This window comes from Boleophthalmus pectinirostris, unplaced genomic scaffold (genome assembly GCF_026225935.1).
Source record: "Boleophthalmus pectinirostris isolate CB_2022bp ecotype Guang Dong unplaced genomic scaffold, ASM2622593v1 HiC_scaffold_8, whole genome shotgun sequence".
Classification (NCBI taxonomy): Eukaryota; Metazoa; Chordata; class Actinopteri; order Gobiiformes; family Gobiidae; genus Boleophthalmus; species Boleophthalmus pectinirostris.
Window position 1 is genome coordinate 22,948,707 of NW_026571515.1, and position 19,926 is coordinate 22,968,632.

The 19,926-nt window shown below is 38.5% G+C and overlaps 2 protein-coding genes across 3 annotated transcripts in view; one reads left to right on the forward strand and one right to left on the reverse strand.

Annotated features, from left to right (window-relative positions):
* The window catches only part of nkain4 (sodium/potassium transporting ATPase interacting 4), a 50,821-nt gene extending 45,515 nt beyond the window's left edge, over positions 1-5,306 (reverse strand). Inside the window, exon 1 of the mRNA XM_020929962.2 lies at positions 5,064-5,306. Coding sequence (XP_020785621.1) covers positions 5,064-5,117 — 54 coding nt within the window. The 5' untranslated portion in view covers positions 5,118-5,306. The remainder of the gene's footprint in view (positions 1-5,063) is intronic.
* A 3,734-nt stretch (positions 5,307-9,040) lies between these two features.
* Positions 9,041-19,926, forward strand: part of LOC110164920 (uncharacterized) — a 46,609-nt gene continuing 35,723 nt past the window's right edge. For both annotated transcript variants that reach the window (XM_055166106.1, XM_055166107.1), the window contains exon 1: positions 9,041-9,397. The gene's annotated coding sequence lies outside the window, so the exon portion shown is untranslated. The remainder of the gene's footprint in view (positions 9,398-19,926) is intronic.

Consider the following 19,926-nt stretch of genomic DNA (forward strand, 5'->3'; position numbering starts at 1 on the left):
AACAGCTGCAGCTCCACAGAGGCACACATCAAGGCAGAGAAATGTGGAGATAAAAGACCAGTTACCAACCACTGTCCTCCCTAAAGCCATCTCCTCCATCACTCTGGCACTGCCAAGGAAACACTTCATTATCATTGATCACAGAGATGCATTTAATAAGTTCAATCAATAGAAAAAAAACAAAACAAAAACATAGATACTGTGGCAATGTGGGAAATAGACAAGCATTCTGTGGGCCTCTCGCAATCTTAAATACACTAGTAATTTCAGCACTAAAACCTCCAATGCAAAAGACAGAATTGGACTTTTTCAGCTTTTAGCCTTAATTGTGCCGCAAACAGTTGTTCTAATGTGCCAGAAAACTTGCACATTAGAGCAACTGTATTCTGAATAAATTTGGTGTGATAAAATAATGTGTGTTATACTGATTTTATTTCAGAATTAACATATCTAGATTAGAAGCTCTAAGAGAGATTGACTCAATATGTAAAACTGAATAATGAATAACGAAATGACTCAGCAGGACAGAGTACAAAATCATCAAGTGTAATAACCCCAATGTTTTGATGGTGTGATTCAAGATCATGCCCACAAGTGTTAACACAGTCCGTACTTTGTTGCTGAAACTTTCTTGGGAGGTTCTCAGTATGCTCAAATTTGTATGAAGTATTTGCTACAAAGTTTGTATTTTATAAAAAAAAATCTCTTGAAGTTCATAATGAATGTAACAATGATGGTGCTATTGGTACTACTACAGTGATGTGGTCCTGACCCTGCCTCTTGATTTAAAGGAGCACTATGTAACCTTTCAAGTGGAGGGCCCACCACCTGCTTGTTTCCATGGGAATGTTATTGCTTTGCCTAGAATGTTCCAGAGTATGGATTAAACCTATCTAACGCAAAGGAGACAAGCCTGTTACAGCTACATTATAATTCAGATACTTAATGAATAAAAGCTATAGATGAATAAATCCGTGTATCATTCGTTCATTTGTTTTTCAAAATACAACCAAAAATAAGAAAATGACAAAACAACTATTTTCTTCATGATTTGTCTCCAAAACCAAAATGAAAAAATGGATAATGATTAGATTTTTCAGTTTTTGATTTTGTGTTTAAATGAATAACGTTTCCTTGACTTAAACTGTGATGCTGGACTTTTGCACCGCATACAGACTGATTCCAGGACTGAACCAGGACTAAAATAGGACTAAAACAGGACTACACCAGGACTACACCAGGACTACACCAGGACTAAACCGGGACTGAGTGTCGCATAGACTGTTGGGTGATCAGGACTGAGACCAGGACCAGACTCATCCTGAGACTGGGACTCAGACCAAGACTTAGACCAGGACCAGACTGAGACTGAGACCGGGACTGAGACCAGGGCTGAGACTGGGATCAGACCAGGACTGAGACCAGGACCAGACTAGGACCAAATCGGGACTGAGACCAAGACTGAGACCGGAATCAGAACAGGACCAGACCAGGAATATGATTGGGACCAGACCGATACTGAGACTGGTTTAGTCCTATTTTAGTCCTGTTTTAATCCTGGTTCAGTCCTGGTTAATTCCATATGTGGCACAAAAGTTCGGCATTGCAGTTTAAGTCACGGAAATGGGACATGGCCGTTACCGTTTTTTTTTTACATTATTCATTTAAACACAAAATCAAAAACTGAAAAAACTAATTGTTATCCATTTTTACCTCCGCCAAGGAGGTTATGTTTTTGCCGGCGTTTGTCTGTTTGTTTGTTTGTTTGTCTGTTAGCAACATAACTCAAAAAGTTATGGACCGATTTTGATGAAATTTTCAGGATTTGTTGGACATGTGAAAAGGAAGAACTGATTTCATTTTGGGGGTGATCTGGAAGAAATCCTGGATTCTGGATCACTTTGAAATTTTAGTTAACATTGCGGTAAATGGGGCCAAAAATTTTGTTTCTCAATATCTCGATTAATTATTGACCAAACCCCATGAAATTTGACTCAGGGATGGACAATGGGATCCTCTTTCATATTTCAAAGGCTGATCCGGATCTGATCCAGAAGACTGATTTTATCGCAATTTATATAAAAAATGGGGGTAGTCCTTGGCGGAGGTCTGCGCTCTCTGAGTGCTTTTCTAGTCTTATTTTGGTTTTATTTTGAAAAACAAATGAAGGAACGATACACAAATTTGGAAATGTTTAATGTCATACAGGCAATAACATCCCCATGGAGACAAACCGGTGGCAGACTCTCCACTAGTAATGTTGCGCAGTGCACCTTTAATCCCACAAAATGCAACATAAAAAATTATATTGAGTAATATTCCATCATATTTTCCAGCTTTAAGTGTCTCACCAACCCCAAGTATGTCAATGAACACCTCACTCATTGGAGGGTCAATTTACGGTCACCAACTCAAACAAAAAACACCTCAATGATTTTCCTGTATACCACCAACAATCAGACAGACAGAGTACGGCTCGGATCCAAGATTTGCTCATTGTCTGGTAGCTGATTGAGATTCTGTCATCCATCCAACTCCACTGTCTGGAATAGTTAGGCTACAAAGGCGAGCAATAACCAAGGCATCTCAATCAATAGGGGCTCATTACGGGCTGCCTTCTGTCCCAGAGAGATGCGCCCCATGCACCGCTAAGGCCTGTTGATGAGGAAAGCACACCACAATTCAATTAGAGGATGGTCGAGATGCCAAAGGACGTTTGATCAAAGCACTCTGTCTGGATAATTAGCGGTTCACATGGGTTATTTTTACATCTGAGCAGCGGGGCATGTTGTTTTGTTAATGGTAGTTTTAGCCTGTAATGGACCGGGGGAATAGTCGGGCTCATTGGCAATGCATAGGTTTAGGTCAAGGGACGGGGAGGGTGGTCGCTTGTGCCTGGTGCAAAGGGTGACATGTTTATTCATATGGACATACACAAACACCTGCGCAGTGACAAACGCCCTGTAACCTTTGGAGAGGTGAGACTGCGCAGGTCTAGCCCCTCATGTGGGTTTAGTTGCGGAGACGAAATGTCAGCTCGCCCAGAAATAGTATCTCAGGGGGGAAATAATGCAGTTTCTAGGAGTCTTCTGGGACTTTTTAGGCAGCCCACTGACAGCTTAATAAAGTCTTTAACAAATGGCCGACCTCCTTCTCTCTAATGAGGCAAAAAGGTATGAGGACTTTGAAGGGAAAACAGGTGTGACCCTCAAGGTGAGTTCACTTCCTCTTCATATAAACGGCCCTAAAATACACTACATATCAGTACTAATATGTAAGCTTATATTTATATTGCTAAAACTCCCTTCTGACCGACATTATCAGTCAGAAAAACCACGCATACAAATGAGTTTCCATGTTTTTGCTGACATTATTTGCTTATTATATTACATTCATTTCCTGGAATCTGAACCTAACCTTATACCTGAAACTTGCCTAACCTTAACCGTAACCTAAACCTATATCTTAACTTCAATTGTAGATCTAATAATAATACATTTACATCATGGAAGCATGATTTTGTCCCCACAATGTCTCCACAATGCAATAAATGCCTGTCCATTAAGCTTATTTTGTCAAAAAGAGAATCCAATATTGACCGTAAGCCCCAGTCTGAATGCATTAACTTAAATGCAGGTAATCTTCCTTCACTAGTCACTATTATAATTACAAATAGCAGAGATGGGTTTCTTAGCCTAGAGGCAGCAAACAGTCTGATTGACAAAAATCTGAGATGATCCTTTCATTAAATATGGCTTGCAACATAATGAAAAACCCTGGTTTAAATGAAGAAGATGAAATTCACATTGCTCTCTCTCTGTGTGTGTGAGCTTTTAAGTAACTCCTATATCATCACAACTCTCCATGCAACTCATGCATTATAGAAAAACCTTCGCACGTTTTATTAACTTCTTTGTGTTGGGGTAGGTTTTACGGCCCCTCCGAGCTGTTGGAAGTGGCATTTACTTGCAGGGCTTCTTCTGTGAGCAAGCTCAGTTTTAATACCACCATAAATAACATTGTCACACCCTGTCAAGTAAACTCTACTCATGGGTAGTGACAGAGGCAAGCTGCTCTGTGCAGTCAATGGAAGCTTAATGCAACACAGCAAAGCTACTATCTACTTAAATGTCACAGTCCACACACCACTGATTTTAGGTGTAGGTTCTGCTGTAGGATTCAAAAGCTCACAAATACGATCATGTCTGAATACATCTGTCTAGTCTAAGTCTAAAAAGAAATTAATTAAATGGATAATAAAATAAAGTAATTGTTGGTGTAAGTGAAGGCAGCGTGCATCCAAATAAATAATAGGACAATAACTTTAAACATTAAGTCTGCTTGTCCCGCTTGTAACTTTTGTAACAGCAGAAAAGCAAAAATGCATTATTAACGTAAAAGGGAACGGTGTAACATTTGGGATGCATCAAGGGCACAGTGTCCCACAACTGTCTGTCACCGTAAGCACACTGACTAATAAGTCATTATTCTTCCATATTAAAGAGGCACTAGACACTGAAATGTTGAAAGTTGGTGGAAAAGGCGGAAAATCCCAAATGCCAAACATCAAAGCAGACAAACAGTGGATGGTCACTGTCAATACATCATACAAACTTTGGCATCTTATAATAACACATAACACTTGGATAGTGCTTTACATTAGGAGACAAGCATAGTCTAGACAAACAGAGGATGCACTGTGGACTGCGAACAAATACAGGCTTACAGAAAACTGTGAACATTTAAAAAATATAATAAGCTTATAGTGATCTTGTGTTCTAGTGTTCTCACCCTGTATAAAACTCAAACAAATGTCACACTGATAATAAATCTTATATAATAAATAATTAATTATTATAGAAGTGAAGCCATAACAGAATAGGCAGAACAGTGATTTGAATTCACATTAAACCTAATCCTCTCATTAGTATCTTATAATACATACCTTAATAAAACATTCAGGCTTAAGAATCACTGACAGCTTTAAGCAATGCAAACAAAAAGAATTCTAGATAACTTTTTACAATGTTATAAAGGTTTTTATATCGCCATTGGTTACTCACCAGTTGTAAAGTGCAGATGAAGATGAGAGTGCATCGTCCGCTACAGCAGCCCATTGTGAACCAAACAACGTGCTTTTCTTACTTTATAAAGGTTTACGCTTAGGACCTCTTGCTTTGTTGATCCAACTTAGGCTTGGTCCAGATTCACAGGCTGTAGTCCCATTCTCTTCGCTTTTGTCTGCTGTTTCTGTATCAGAGCTCCGCGGCACCGTCTGCTCCACGCACCCGGGCGCACTTGAGGTGACTGGCTGACTGGGATGGTTCTGGAGCCGGTGAGTACAAGGAGGGTGTGTGGTGGGGAGCGGCGGGTGGGGGTGGCCCTTCTGGGGCTGGATAGAGGGAAAAACGTCATCCAGCGTCCACATGCTGTCTGTGTTTGTTGAAGCATGACTAGAAAGGCACGTGACAAGAGATAGCAATTAAAGTGAGAACGCTAAAACAAAGGCAATTTATTACCATGGCAATAAACTAAGAACATGCGCCAACATTTGCCTATCTAAGTAAAACAGACCACAATCAAGAGTCATGTTTAGGCTTGCCTGTATTTTTTCTACATGAAAGCATATCATTTATCTGCGTGTATAAGAAGAAAGCTGAAAACCTAATTTGAGTTAGTATATGGGAAAGATAAAGCAAGACATTCATTACAGAACATTACAGAACTAGCGCCATCTTCTGGTAAAATGAAGCAAACGCCTCGCATTTCTAAATTCAATTGTAAAGCAAACAATTAGTCTACAATTGAGATCAAATATTGGGCATCTTTTTAATTCAGATTTGTTTTAACCACAGTTATTTTGATCTAGGTCTCAACTCAAAGCATATGGCCACATAGCTGGAGTATTAGTGGACTAATTTGATTGTAAGCCTACTATTACAACTGGCTACTGCACAGAAATCATTTCAGTTTAATCTTCTCCTTTCAAAGATCTGTTGTTAGTAATCGTGCCTGTTGTTGCAGTGCAGTCCAAGCAGCGTAATGGGGTTTTCCTTATTAACCACCTTAATAAATCTTTCAGTCATCTGCAGGCTGAGAGGAGATAGACTTCAGATCTCATTTCATCACGCTATCCTCCACACGGCTAAGAGACAATGTTCTCTCCTGACTACTCCTCCAAACCATGAACCCACCTGAGACTGGGCTGCTCCTCCCCCTTTTCCAAAAATAACCTCCGGGCGTACACGGCCACATGCTGACATGCAAACTGGGCACTTTTCAGGAAGGCCAAGTCACTGTATTATCCTATAGTTTATTTGTAGGCTAATTAAACCTCGTCTCATGAATCTATGTGAATCATTGTCTGTGATGAGGCAACACACTATGACACACTATGTGGCTTTTAATGCTGATATAAAGAGAAAGGCACACGGTAAATCACATTTCTATTTACTTTTTGTAATCCTTCTAGATTAGTAACACATCTTTAACTTTTACTTTAATTATTTTCTTGTAACTATGTAACAACACTACTATTTAAGTTACCGTATTTTTAAAAGCAAAAAAGCTCCATATAATTTAGTGGTTTATGGTTTTGAAATAACCAAAATACAAATGCTATTTTAAACTGTGGCCTGTCTAACTAACCATAGTAGGCTATAAATACTAACACAAAAATCAGATGCTTCTTTCTTGTCACCATGGAGATGTTGTTGCTTTACCCAGAATGTTCCATAGTGTGGCATTAACCTATCTAGAACATTTTTAGCAATAATAACAAGTGTAAAAAATGAATACAGTCATGATAAGTTTAATGTCTGTGGAAAGTTCATAGGAAAGTAATATCAAGTCCTTGAGAGAAGCAAGTGGCGGACCCTCCACCAGAAAAGTTATAGTGCAGCTTTAAGCATGCATTGCTGTATTTAAACTACTTTTCCAAGCCAAAATGAGCTTCACTGTAAAAAAAAAAAAAAAAAAACAGAGACAAGAGTATTGAGCCACAGAGAAAACTTATAATTTATGCTAAAATCAGTCTTTCTTGACATAATGTGTGAGAGATTTATAACAATACCCCAGACAGCAAATATTGTATGTGCTTATGTTTTTCGTTCTTTGCAGGATTGAGCTCCACAAGTAATGTTAGAATCTTAAATGCATATATTACACAATTTTCTGATCGATGTTATGATGTTGCTTCATCACAAACAGACTTGGAGTTGTGTTTTGTTTCATTCACACATGTTTAACACACAAATTTTGTATATTTAGGCAAAGCTCTTCTCTCAAACTGAAAACACTCTGTTCTACCTTTTGATGTGATGTTGTAATACAGGAAATGCTCCACTGTGTTTTTAAACTCCATACATCTTCACTGGAATCATTGGGATAATTTCAGCTCCAAAATGGTCAATCTCTATTAAATTGTAAAAAGTAGCTGTTAACTTAAAAACTACTACATCACATCACAAGGAGGAACAGAGCATTTTGAGCTTTGGAGATGTAGACAGACAAAAAATATAATAAATATATAAATTTTGTGCAATATAGAACCTTATTATTTTATAGATTTTATTATACTGAAACACTTCTATCTTCTCGGGCCATAAGAGTTTGATCACGGCTGCATGAGACAGGACACTTATCACAGTTAGAGGCCATTGAGTGTGAGTTGTAGTACCATAATAGACCATGGCCCAAGTAAGCACCAGGATCGGCATAAGCACGTGCACATGAAGTCCTTATTCACAGCTGCATTTGTAATGAGAACATGTATTTGAGCATGTTGTAAAATGATGGTGGTGGTGTGTGTGTGGGTGGGTGGTGCAGAGGAGAGACTGGAATGAGGTCACTATTGAACTTAGGTTCTCAGGCTTAATGGGGTTCACCGTGCATCCCATTTTGCCCAAAAGTCCTTAAAGAGCGTCTGATTGTGTATGTGGGCCGTGAACACTCTTCTGACAGTGGGTCCGGGGCCTTGGGGGCGCTGTTCTGCCTCCGACACTAATGTGAAGTGACGGGGCAACCGCGCGCTCTGCTGTGAGACCTGCTTTGTGGAGACAAGACTGAAGAGTCTGCAACGTGGACAACAATAGTGCCAATGGGACACTGCCTTATCCCCTTTCAAAAGGTCCTATAGTCCCTTTTTAGGAGCTAATCTTTTGGTTTGACAATACATGCACTAGCCCCTGAACTGGATTTTGTAGCTTAAAGTCACCATGGAGATTCATTTATATTCCATTAGACTATTTTAGAGGAGCATGATAATATAAAAGAATATAAGAGACACATATATCCATAACGTAAACTAAAGCTTTAACTTATGGACATAGAGTTGGCTCCTGCTGAAGCCTCCAGCACTGACTTTGAGCTGCTGTCTTTATTTAGGCCTCTCTCATAAAAGTTTAAGGATCATGCATGTGCCTTCAGCTACAACTCTATCTGCATTTCTATGAGTATTTTTGAACAAACAATGTCAATAAGAATAAAATGCATTTCTAAAATCTGTAACAGTAAACAATGTATTATTCACTCTCTTTTGTTTAAGAAAGTATTCAGAGCTGTATTTCTCCCTGGATAATTTAGAGTTGTATAACAATCTATCGCTAGAGGGCGATGTTCTGTCAGGTCGATTTAAATTCAATTGAATGAGCTGCTTTACAAATGCATAAAGTGAGACAGTGTCAGTGCAGATGATGGGAAAAGGCATAATTCCTTCACAATAAAATTCACTGACTTCAATGTACTAAATAGTTGTAATTATCCCAGTACACTGAGAGCGGATGGATAATATTCTATAGGTTTTGATAAAAAATGGATGAGGTCATGTTTTACATTCACTGTTTTAAAGCATCGCTTAGTCTATATTCCTCGTTCATTGTTTAGCCGTTTTTTTAAAGACAGGTGTATTCATGACATAATTCGTCAAGCCTATTTGATGTGCTGCATAGCTCTATATTCTTAATAATTGAACTTGTCACCGGAAATGCATGTTATTGCCCTCTGCTTTCTGACAGTTATGCAGTCACATGGTTCAGTCTATGCAGGCGCTGATGGCATTGGAGCCAGATGAGAAAGGCGAGAGGCGAGCCCCTCCGAGAGCGCGTCAGCATCGCCTCAAATAGAAATCTGCCGCTTCCACTTGTGTTCTCAACCCGCGACACGGACCGCTGCAGCCCCAAAACAACCAGCACAATCCCAGCTCCAGTCTACATGACATGCAGCTGCGCCCACATGTGATGCCAAGCGCGAGGGACGAGGGGAGGCTGTGAGGAGACCGGAGACCGACGCTTTGCAAAGAATGATAGAGTGGACCAAGGAGACGCACTGTCCCAGGAGAACTCATCCTAAGAGCTGGTCGTGAAAAGACAGTGATGCTCCTCTAACGCACTGGGAGGTGGTGAGTACCCTGCACCCATCACACTCGCGCAGGCAGCGTAGGTCCCAAAATTCCCGCCCTCTTTATGGCTTCAAGTCGATCCCACCTGTCTGATCAATCATTCATAGGTTGCATAGTAGGCAATAGCCCAGCGTGCGGAGTCGCGTAAAGGGTCAGTGATGTATGGAAGTTGGCATGCACCACCAATAGCGTCAGTTGCAAAGCGATTTTGTAACGTGTAGCGGATTCACGGGGTGCGCTGGGTGATCTTAGGGTCGATCGTGTTCCTTTTGAAGTTTTGATTAGAATGGACATGTGTTGCTCGCTGTGGACACAGAGCCTAATTAATATCGCTTTTGTAGGGGGCTGCCTATCACGCACGCATCGTTATAATCCACTGATCGCCTGGAGGGCGTGGGTTGCTCTGTGTGATAAGGGAAAGGAACCAGTCCTACTTTCGCAGCGGGCCTGATTAATTATGGACTCAGAGATGATGAACTGTTTGGCATAGGCTTCACGAGAGGAGAGGCATGTGGAAATGGACTCTTATCAGCGAGATGTTCGTTTATCCTGGAGATGAAGGGAAGCTCCTCTTCTGCAATGATTTGTGAAATGAGAAAAAGATGGCAGCAGGCAGGATTTCGCACCTGTAATAATCCACGTGACGCACTAGCCGTGGTGCTGCAGGTGTGGGTGGAGGTGAGAGTGTGCAGAGTGCACGGGGCTATAGCTGAAGCGTGCTCAGTGCATGTCGATGAATGAAATCCTCTTACTATGCAGCCGGGGTACCCACCTATGGAGTGCGTGTGTGCGTGTACTTCACCTCATTAAACTCACAGTGTTGACTTTAGCAGGAGGGTCACCCCTGACGCTGGAGGGGGTGGCTATTGGTGAGTGATGCCCAGACTCTTCTTAAAATGACCACCCAAAATTCTGCTCCAATTTATAACCATTACAACTATTAACTTACCTAAACTTCATTTAAGTCTAACCTTTTAAAACACACACTTATACATTCATATGAGTTTGGTAAAGACATGGGTTTTAACATAGAGTATATTCCTCTTGGGTCAGGTTTGGCAAGAAGACTGTAGGCCTGGAACTTATACTGTTTTGGTTGTTTTAATTGGTCAAGATGCATGTTGTGACTTTGATTAGTATTGCAAATTACCCTTAGCCTTATTTAAACAATCTATAATAATCTGTCTTAATAAACTTTTATTTTCTGACATTGCTGAATGGATGTTAGGTTTTTATGATCAGAGCCCTCCCACGCACACTCATACACTCCACACACTGGTCCTTCCTTTTCTGGTCGCTGTGCCCTCTCCTCTCCCCGCCACTCACATTTCTCCCAGGGTGCTCTCAGTTGTCGCCGTGTATATGTATTAAACATCAGCCATGTGGATCTAGGGGCTTGGGGCGGGGCGCTGGCAGCCTGTGTCAGCCTTTGGGAGGTGACAGAACAGTCAGATGGCTCCCACAGGCCACAGAACAATTCCTATACTGCTGATGCACCCACGGCAACAGCACTGGAGCTCTCCTCTCCCCCACCCCTGTGCTCCCATCCACCGGTCTGAGCCATCACATCTCTGTATGTCAACTCCAGCTCACACACACCAGTCTGCAGATAATGTCTCAGTCACTTAGGCCTGTGACGATGAATACTATATTGACCTTTTGTTCAATATGAGATGGAACAATCATTTTTGGTGGTCAGTATTTATCGTGGCTACTTTTTACTTGCACTATAGGGAACATTTTGGTTATTTTGCTGTCTGCAATGAGATTTGAACTGTAGAAGGTTGAATTATGAACTTTTATGACTCTTTATAGATACAAATGAACTACTTAAGTGTTACATTCTGTTATTTATTGATTGCAGTTTATGTTTTTTTTTTTTTTTTAGCAATTTTATACATTTAGATTATGTTTTTCTGAGTATAATTGGCCTTTATGGTGTGGTTTCAATATTATTGTCTATATTTACTTAATCTATATACTGCACTTCAGGCCAACTCACTCACTTATTATGAGAGAAATTTGTCAGGAGAGGAATCTGGTATGAAAGTTGTTAGATATATGCAGGGGCTCTGGTTGGTGGTTCGATCCCAGCTAGGAGTAATTGTGATGTGCGAGTGAGTAGTCAGATGTAGTCCTGTCACAATAATACATTTTGAAGTACAATATATTACTGAAGTAAATACAGACGATAAACGATAACACTGAAACCAAACCATAAAGCAGAGTGAATGAATAATGATTTGTAAAGCGTCTTTGTGATATATGTCTGTGAAAAGCGCTATATAAATTAAAAACTTACTTACTTTTGCTTACTGATGCAGAATTATCAACCAAAAAGTATTCTAAATGTGCACTAAAACATGAGCAGCAATGCAAACATCAGAATGCAACACTTTTGTATTAGATTAGTTTGTTCATACTTCAACCTTTTAGAAAAAAATAACCAAATATTCCCACAAGTACAAAGAAAAAGTACTCACCATAAATATTGACCACCTCAAAATTACTGTTCTATCTGTCATGTATTGAACAATAAGTCAGTATGGTAATTATCATGACAGGCTTAGACAGACATATTGGTTATTGACCTATAGTTATATATTGGCAGCCACATTTCTATCAGTCAGCCCCAGGACAGCTGTGCCTATAACAGGTTACAATGAGGAGCATGCATAAACAAATATTGGTGCACTGCTCACTATCCAAGCATCCACCATTAGAGTTAACTGCAATAACTATAGTTGTAGATATCGCCACTGTTACATCTCCGTTAGTCACACTTAAAATACATTTACATATTTACTTACTGATGTACTTAAAAATTTAATATTCAGGTTTACACATTATAGAGCAGAATTACTCTTAGCAGAATTAATAAACTCGCTTTTGCATGTGGTTATATTTCCTGCCACTATTTGCAAATGCATCAAATAGTGCACGTAAACACATACACGTAAACATCCTTTGTTAAATAAGAATAGGTGATGTAATCTCTTGTTACTGTTGTTGTTATGAATATAATAAAACAAATTTAATCACCTCTACCTAAATAATAAGTTGCTTCATGCGTTTGACTGGGAGTGTAGACTTGCTCTCAGCTAGAGTAGGGGTCTCCAACCTTTTTCTTATGCTGAGCTACTTTAACAAACAAAAATGCAGAAGAGCTACTAATTTTAGCAGTCGCAAGAAATTGAGAAAGTATAAGAGTCATGGCAAGCCTTAGATGGGGTGCAGTTAGAAACTTCTGAAACATAAACCATTATGGATTCATTAGTGCAGAACTTCGGCATTAAAATGATACATTTACAATGGTAAATAATCAGATTTTAGTTATTCAGCACAATATGTATAATTCAGAAATCCCTTGATAAGCTACTTGGAAGGGGGTGGAGAGCTACTGGTAGCTCCCAGGCTACAGGACTCAGACCCCTGAGTTAGAATAGGTACTATATATTTGTTGTTAGTGGAAGTGGTACAACTTATGCTCAGGATCATCATGGGTGAAGAGTTTACAGAAGGAAAAACTTGATTACACTATTTGTATGTTATTATTTAAGGCTGTAGATCAGGGAAGTGATATCACATAATATACATAAAGTAAAACTAAAATAATGTGTTCCCTTGCAAGACTGACAGGACAATGCATCATAGTAAGGTGGCTTATTGTTATGTTGGATCCATTTGTATCATAATGCATTTTCCTCTAAAAGAGCAATATATTGGAAAGGAAGAACAAATGCAAACTCTTATAATAAGGGTCTTATTATATGGTAAAGTCATTAAGTAAACACAGACAGAATAATACGCTGTCCGGATCTTATTGCTCTTTTATTACATGTCAGAAAAGCAGTGCAACCTCTGCTCCTGTTTATGAGCCACTCTCTTTAGCAGCCTATGCTTGCTCTTCACTTCTTCTCTCTTCTTCTTCATTTACGATACACACACTTTATGGTCTACTATATCCGCTATAAACCCTACCCCTGGTTGACACAACAACTTTGCTTCAGAATAGTTGTTTGTTTTATTAGTGACATGCACATTCAGTTCAACAGCTGTGTCATTAACACTCTTGTTGACAAAAAAATAAAATAAAATAAAATAAAAATGCAGAATCCAGTTTAAGTTTATGTGGCAAGAATAACATATTGTTTCATATTTTGGCAGGATCAGGATCACATTGTTTCATCTGTATTTGTTAGGGATGTGATGATATTTGAATCTTTTGATACAATATGTCCATGATGTACGTATGATATTTATCTTTCCAAGGCTTTAGTTCTGTCATAATCCAAAGAACTAAGATTTAAAAGTGTAATCTGCACTGAAACAAAGCAAATGCTCATGGTCTATGTAGTTCCATCCATTTTTTAGCTGTTGCTGTACCAAAACAATGAATTTAAGCAAATAGCCTTGTAATTTGATATACTCTGCTGGTCTTCGATATTAGATTGAGACATTTGACAATTGACGATATTTCGGTTATTGTTACATTTCTAGTATTTGTATTTGCTTGCAGTATGACACGTTTTAACATTGGGCAAAAAGTGTAGAACTGTGGCTTTAAGGGAAAGGGAGAGCGTTGCATAACCACATCCACAGTGTTGATTTGGGCTCAGCATCAAACCAGGGACTGCTGCTGCTACAGGTGAGCTGCCTCTGTGCGGATAAGCTCCTGAGCAAACCAAATGTACAATCACCAGTGTGACTGCCTGCCCAGAGATTTGAAACCATGCCACATAAACTAATCTGCAACATACAAAGCTATAGGCTGAGCATGATGTAATTTAAATGAGCATATTCTGTGCTTTAATTACTCATTACATGGTGTATATCTATCTACTCAGTCTTTTAAAATGTAATAGCCAAACACATACTGCTCAAATATTTATCACATGTCCTATTTTCTTTAGTTTCAAGCATATTGTAATGCATCACAGATTCCCATCTAGCCATTATTTTAATTCTGTACTAGATAAACTATCTGGGTTTAAAATAGTGCTGTCATGCGATTAAAAAAATGAGAGATTAATTAATTATGATCTGTAATTAATTAATCTAATTAATCTCTTTTTAATCTCACCTAAAAATTGCTGAGAAAAGCCTTCAATTTGAGGTATTTTCATTTAAATTCATTATTACATTATTGTGGCAGATCAAAAGACTGAAATAGAACAAAAAAAAGTGACTTCATAAAGTCATTTATTGTTTAACAAACTTTAACAGATGCAGTCACTTACATTCCACAGTATCATCATTATTATTACTATTACTAATCTACAGTGTTGGGAAGGTTACTTTTAAAATGTATTCCCCTACAGGTTACAGATTACAAACCCCAAAATGTACTTTGTAACGTAATCCATTTAATTACTTAAACTGAGTAACGTAATCTGAATACTTTGGATTACTTGATATTGTCATGTTTTTTAAAACTACATGAATGTATCAACCACATCCTGCAAATTCTTGTTTGTTCTCTTCAAATTGGCTGTTGAGACAAAGTCTCCATGAATTAACAACTGTTTGTTGTAAAGTGGCAAAGACTAGGAAATATGAACATAAAATGTTTTGTCTGCTTAAAGACAATAAAAAGTCCAGTCTTTCCTTAACCATATTAAAAATATTATTGATAGAGAAATGCTTTATATATGAGATCACTGGTTTTAGTCCTGGTTTAGACCTGCTTTAGTCCTACTTTAGTCCTGGTTTAGTCCTGGACTGGGTTAGTCCTGGTTTTAGTCCTGGTGTTAGTTCTGGTTTAGTCCTGGTTTAGACCTGGTTTTAGTTCTGGTTTTAGTTCTGGTTTTAGTTCTGGTTTAGTCCTGGTTTTAGTCCTGGTGTTAGTTCTGGTTTAGTCCTGGTTTAGACCTGGTTTTAGTTCTGTTTTTAGTTCTGTTTTTAGTTCTGGTTTAGTTCTGGTTTAGTCCTGGTTTAGTCCTGGACTGGGTTAGTCCCGGTTTTAGTCTTGGTTTAGTTCTGGTTTAGAGGCGCACAGGAGGAAGCGCGGTTTACGCGGCGTACGCGAGAAAACACGGTCCACACGCAGCGCACGGGAGGACAGCGGTGTCCGTGCAGTAACTACGGAAGGAGACATGGTCTGCTTGTGCTCAGGTTGATGACGATGATGAAGGTGTGTATTTGTGTGTGTTTGTGTGTGTTTGTGTGCGCGTCCCCTCATGTGGCAGGTCACTATAGTGACAGTAGTAGTATCATGAGCCTAGGCAGTTTGTTTTCACCGGTGCCAGTAGCTCCAGTTTGACATTTAAGTTGTAGGCGATTTTATATTTGTTATTTTCTTTTATATCTCATGTCAGAAGAAGAATTTCAAAGACACGAATGCATTTTTACCTGTGTGCTGCTGACTCTGTTCTACTGGCTCTTCGACTTCGACCATTGTGTGACTGACGTCGCCAACATTAACATGACGTTTACATTGCTCTTACTGTGCACGTTCTGTGTGGGTTTCCGGCAATGAGTGGAATTACCGAAATAAAAAAATCAATAAATGTGGGGTTTTTTTTGTGTGTGTTGTTGTCCCAACAACACATAAAAACAGATTTTATAATAAAGCAACTCGCATAAAGAAACAGTAAAGTTAGAGATTAAAAATGACATTAACGCGATTAAAAAACATAAATATACTGTAATTAATTAATTGCAATTAACGCGATGTGACCTCTTACATTGTAAAATCTGAAAACACCCTCTTTATTCTGCTTGTCTGATGCTAGTTGATGTACAGCTTGTTCACCTGACACCTCCTGAAGCCTTATGTCCCACTGGTACAAAGGTAACGCTTAACCAGATGATTAACTACACTAAATGTCATTTCCTGTTTGACATTAGCCAGTGCCCGTTTATCGATTCTTGTGTCTGACAGGTGCTACTGAGACAGTGTGCAGGGACAACCAAATATCCCTGGCCTTTAGATTGTTTCTTTATTACTTTACATTTATTACGTTACATTACTCACATTAATGGGTCAATGGCTGCAGTCTAGTGGAAAAACCCTGCTATTGTGTACCAGACCATGATGGTTCAAGCCTATGGATCACTGATCACAGTTTATTTTTTGTCAAAATGGCTACACAAAGCTGTTGAACTTAACGTGTATGCTTAAAAATAAAAAAAGAATGGAGGATGAAGCAATTACAGAACAGTGTGGGTGTGTATCAGGCCTAGGGAAAAAAATTATTTTTCAGAGCAATGGCACCTCAAATGCAGATGAATAAAGATGACTTAAACATGCACGAATCAGTCTAAATACAACTTTGAGTGAGCTAATGATGAGGAAAAACATTATAGCATGGTTAATAGCTCTCCAACGTTTTGCATAATATGTCTTTTTTACGATATAATGCAAACAAATATAGGCAAAGTGAGTGAGCTCACTTTTAATGTGTTACAGATTGGTCAGTTGCAAATAATAGTTTTATTGTACCATTTTGAGATGCAGTTGCATTGAATCCCTGCCCGCCCACCTTTGTCATGAATGGGAGAAACAGTACGATGAAAGAGTCCATAGGTGGATGCCGTTTCCCTTAGGGCCGTGGCCAGGCCTGATCCTTTATTGATTGTTTTAGTAAGAGAATCCTCTGGCTTTTAGTGCTGCTGCTTAATCAGAGTGGCTTGTGGAAAAGCGAGAGATCACATCAGCCAAACTTCACTCCTGAGGCTTTGAAGAAGAGTCAAAACATCACCACGGCGACAGTAAACATTACATTAGTTTGTTCTGCTGGTGTCACTTTATCTGCCTCTTTGTTAAATGGTGATGAGCCAAATTTTGTGTCAGTATCAATAATCTGAAGTTTTGGCATGATTCATCTCTTGTCTACCCCCTTGATGATTATGAAAATGTAATAGGCCTGTCACGATAAATACTATCAACTTATCGTTCAGTACGTGACAGAGAGAACAATAAATTTTGAGGATCATCATGGGTACTTTTTCTTTGTTTTTGTGGGGGCTTCGTCTGTTCTATGATTAGATCTGAGCTGTACAGGGTAGAATAAATATCTCATAAATCATAACTCACTCATTATATATACACTAAGTACTAAAGTGTTTCATGCCATTTATTGATTGAAGTTCATGTTTTTAACCATATAATACATTTTAGAATAGTTTTGGGTGGGATAATTCTACTGTAGGGTTATTGTGTCTGGGGCATAATTTAGTTTCATTATTATTGCTTATCATCTGTATTTTCTTCAACAATATATCATACTTCAAATTTTGTTATCATGACAGGCCTAGTAAAAGTATGAACTGTGCCTTGTGATGGATGGTACAAGATATGTGCCTAAAGAGAAACTAAAACTGGATCTAATATCTAATGAAATCAGATTCTTCCGTAGATATAAACAGCAGCATTTGTCCATTGTTATTCATTTATAATTTTGAACAATTAAATTATTGTCTTTACACTAAAACATATAAACTACTAAATACAGTGCAGCCATGATGTTGTAGCGTGTAGCGCCTGTCACCTTGCACATGGTGGATCACACAATTTAATCTGCCACATTTTGTAGCAGAGCCCCGGTGCAGGGAGTCAAAAGCTGTTGTGGTTTTTGCACATCTTTTTCACAATACAGTATGTCTATTTTAGTCCTAAGTCGAGTGTCTTCAGAGGAGCTATTTTAGAAGCTGCAAAATGTGTGGTGCATGAGTGAAGTGACACAACTGGGGTTGGTGCCTGTGAGCAGCAGAGGTGGAGAGGATAACCAATGATTTCAGGTAAGAATATGTTACTTCACAATATTACTCTAGTAGATGTAAAAGATTAATGGTCCAAAACTTCTCAAATAAAAGGAACTGTAAACTGCGGGTTAAAAGTGAAAAAATGCATAGCACACTCAAAACTTTTATTTTATTTTAGATAACATCTGAGTGTGCTATACATTTTTTCCCTTTTAAGTTTCTCCTCTTTGCATTTGCACCTCTGGACTTTGACGTGCATTTTCCATCTCCTTTTAAACTGCCTGGATGTAACATTAGATTTATAACCTGATGTTAATGGGATTGAAGAACACATATTAAATACCCACAAAAGAGAAAAAGTAAGGTGCAAGAAACACAGATAGAAAATTATTGTTATTGTGAGCACAACACCTTTGTCATTATAGACTTGAAACTTCTCAGAAAAGTGCCACTTTAATTAAAAGTTACTCACATACTGTAGCTACTTGAGTAAATGTCTGGTCAACAGCTGGAAACTTTGTAAATGTCTTTATGTAGGGATCTTAGAGGCTGATTGTACCTGCACAAATTATCATAAATTATATAATGAACTGTGAAATACTACCTTAAATAGAACCTGTTTGAGAAGTAGGAGATGTTATACTTTCAGATCACTATTCTTCCAGATCAATGTATTTGTAATGTAATGTATTAATACTAGGGATGTAATAATAATCGAAATACTGTGATATCGTATCGTCAAAGTTCTCACAATAATATCGTGGACCATCACAATATATCGAATTACAAGTCTCTTTGCTTAAATTAAGACTTATGGTGCAGCAATAGCTAAAAAAAAGAAATAACAGTTCTAAGCACTTTTAAGTCTTAGTTCTATGGATTAAGTCTTGTCAGGGTATTTTAAAAGGAAAAAGTAACATTTTTGTTACCCTCCACAAAATAGCGCAGTAAATATCATACCATGAGGTGTATATCGTGGAAGATTTGGATATTGTTACATCTCTAATTGTGAGCCTCCCCACCATATCGTGAGCTTTCCCACGACATCGCAGTACCGTGAGGTTCATACCATGACAATATCATATCGTGAGACTTGGATATCGTTACACCCCTAATTAATACTTGTAACAGTATTGGATTAATTGCATATTATTTCTAAATTCATCTCTACATTAACAGAGGCTACAGTCCCAGTGGGTCTCTGTCTTTCCTCCAGCACATTTTTCCTCCTTTATACAAACACGCTCATAATTATGTTGCCATTCACCAGCACTTCCGCACATGGGCCGTCATCAGCACTTTTGTTAATAATATGATCTATTACATGACTGCCAGCTCCTTCTCAGAATCCATATGATGTAGTCTCACCAGCAGAAAGGCCTGTGCACCTGCAAATCCAAGTACAAGCTTAATGTACAGATCGTTTCATATGCTTTAGCTGCATGAGCATGTTGTCTGTGCCATTTTCAACCCATGCTATTTAGTCAATTTTCTCATTAGTCCTTAGTTTGATCTGTGCACTCAAATTCTAGGGAGCAATGATTTCATGTGGGTTAGAATTACAATTGAATTAGAATGTGAATCTAATCTGTCAAACAAACTGTGCTATCTATGGGGGATATGCTAGAAAATTAAAATCACAAAATGAATATTAATGTCATGTCCCTATGGCCAAATTCATGTTTTTTAGTATCTTTTATAGTGTCTTAAACTAAACCAGCTATACTAACAAAACCTGCTCTTTCTAAAAGTTTACTCTTCATTGTGATTGGTTAAATCCATCTAACACTCACTCAGCATGATGTAGGCTGATTAGTACTTTG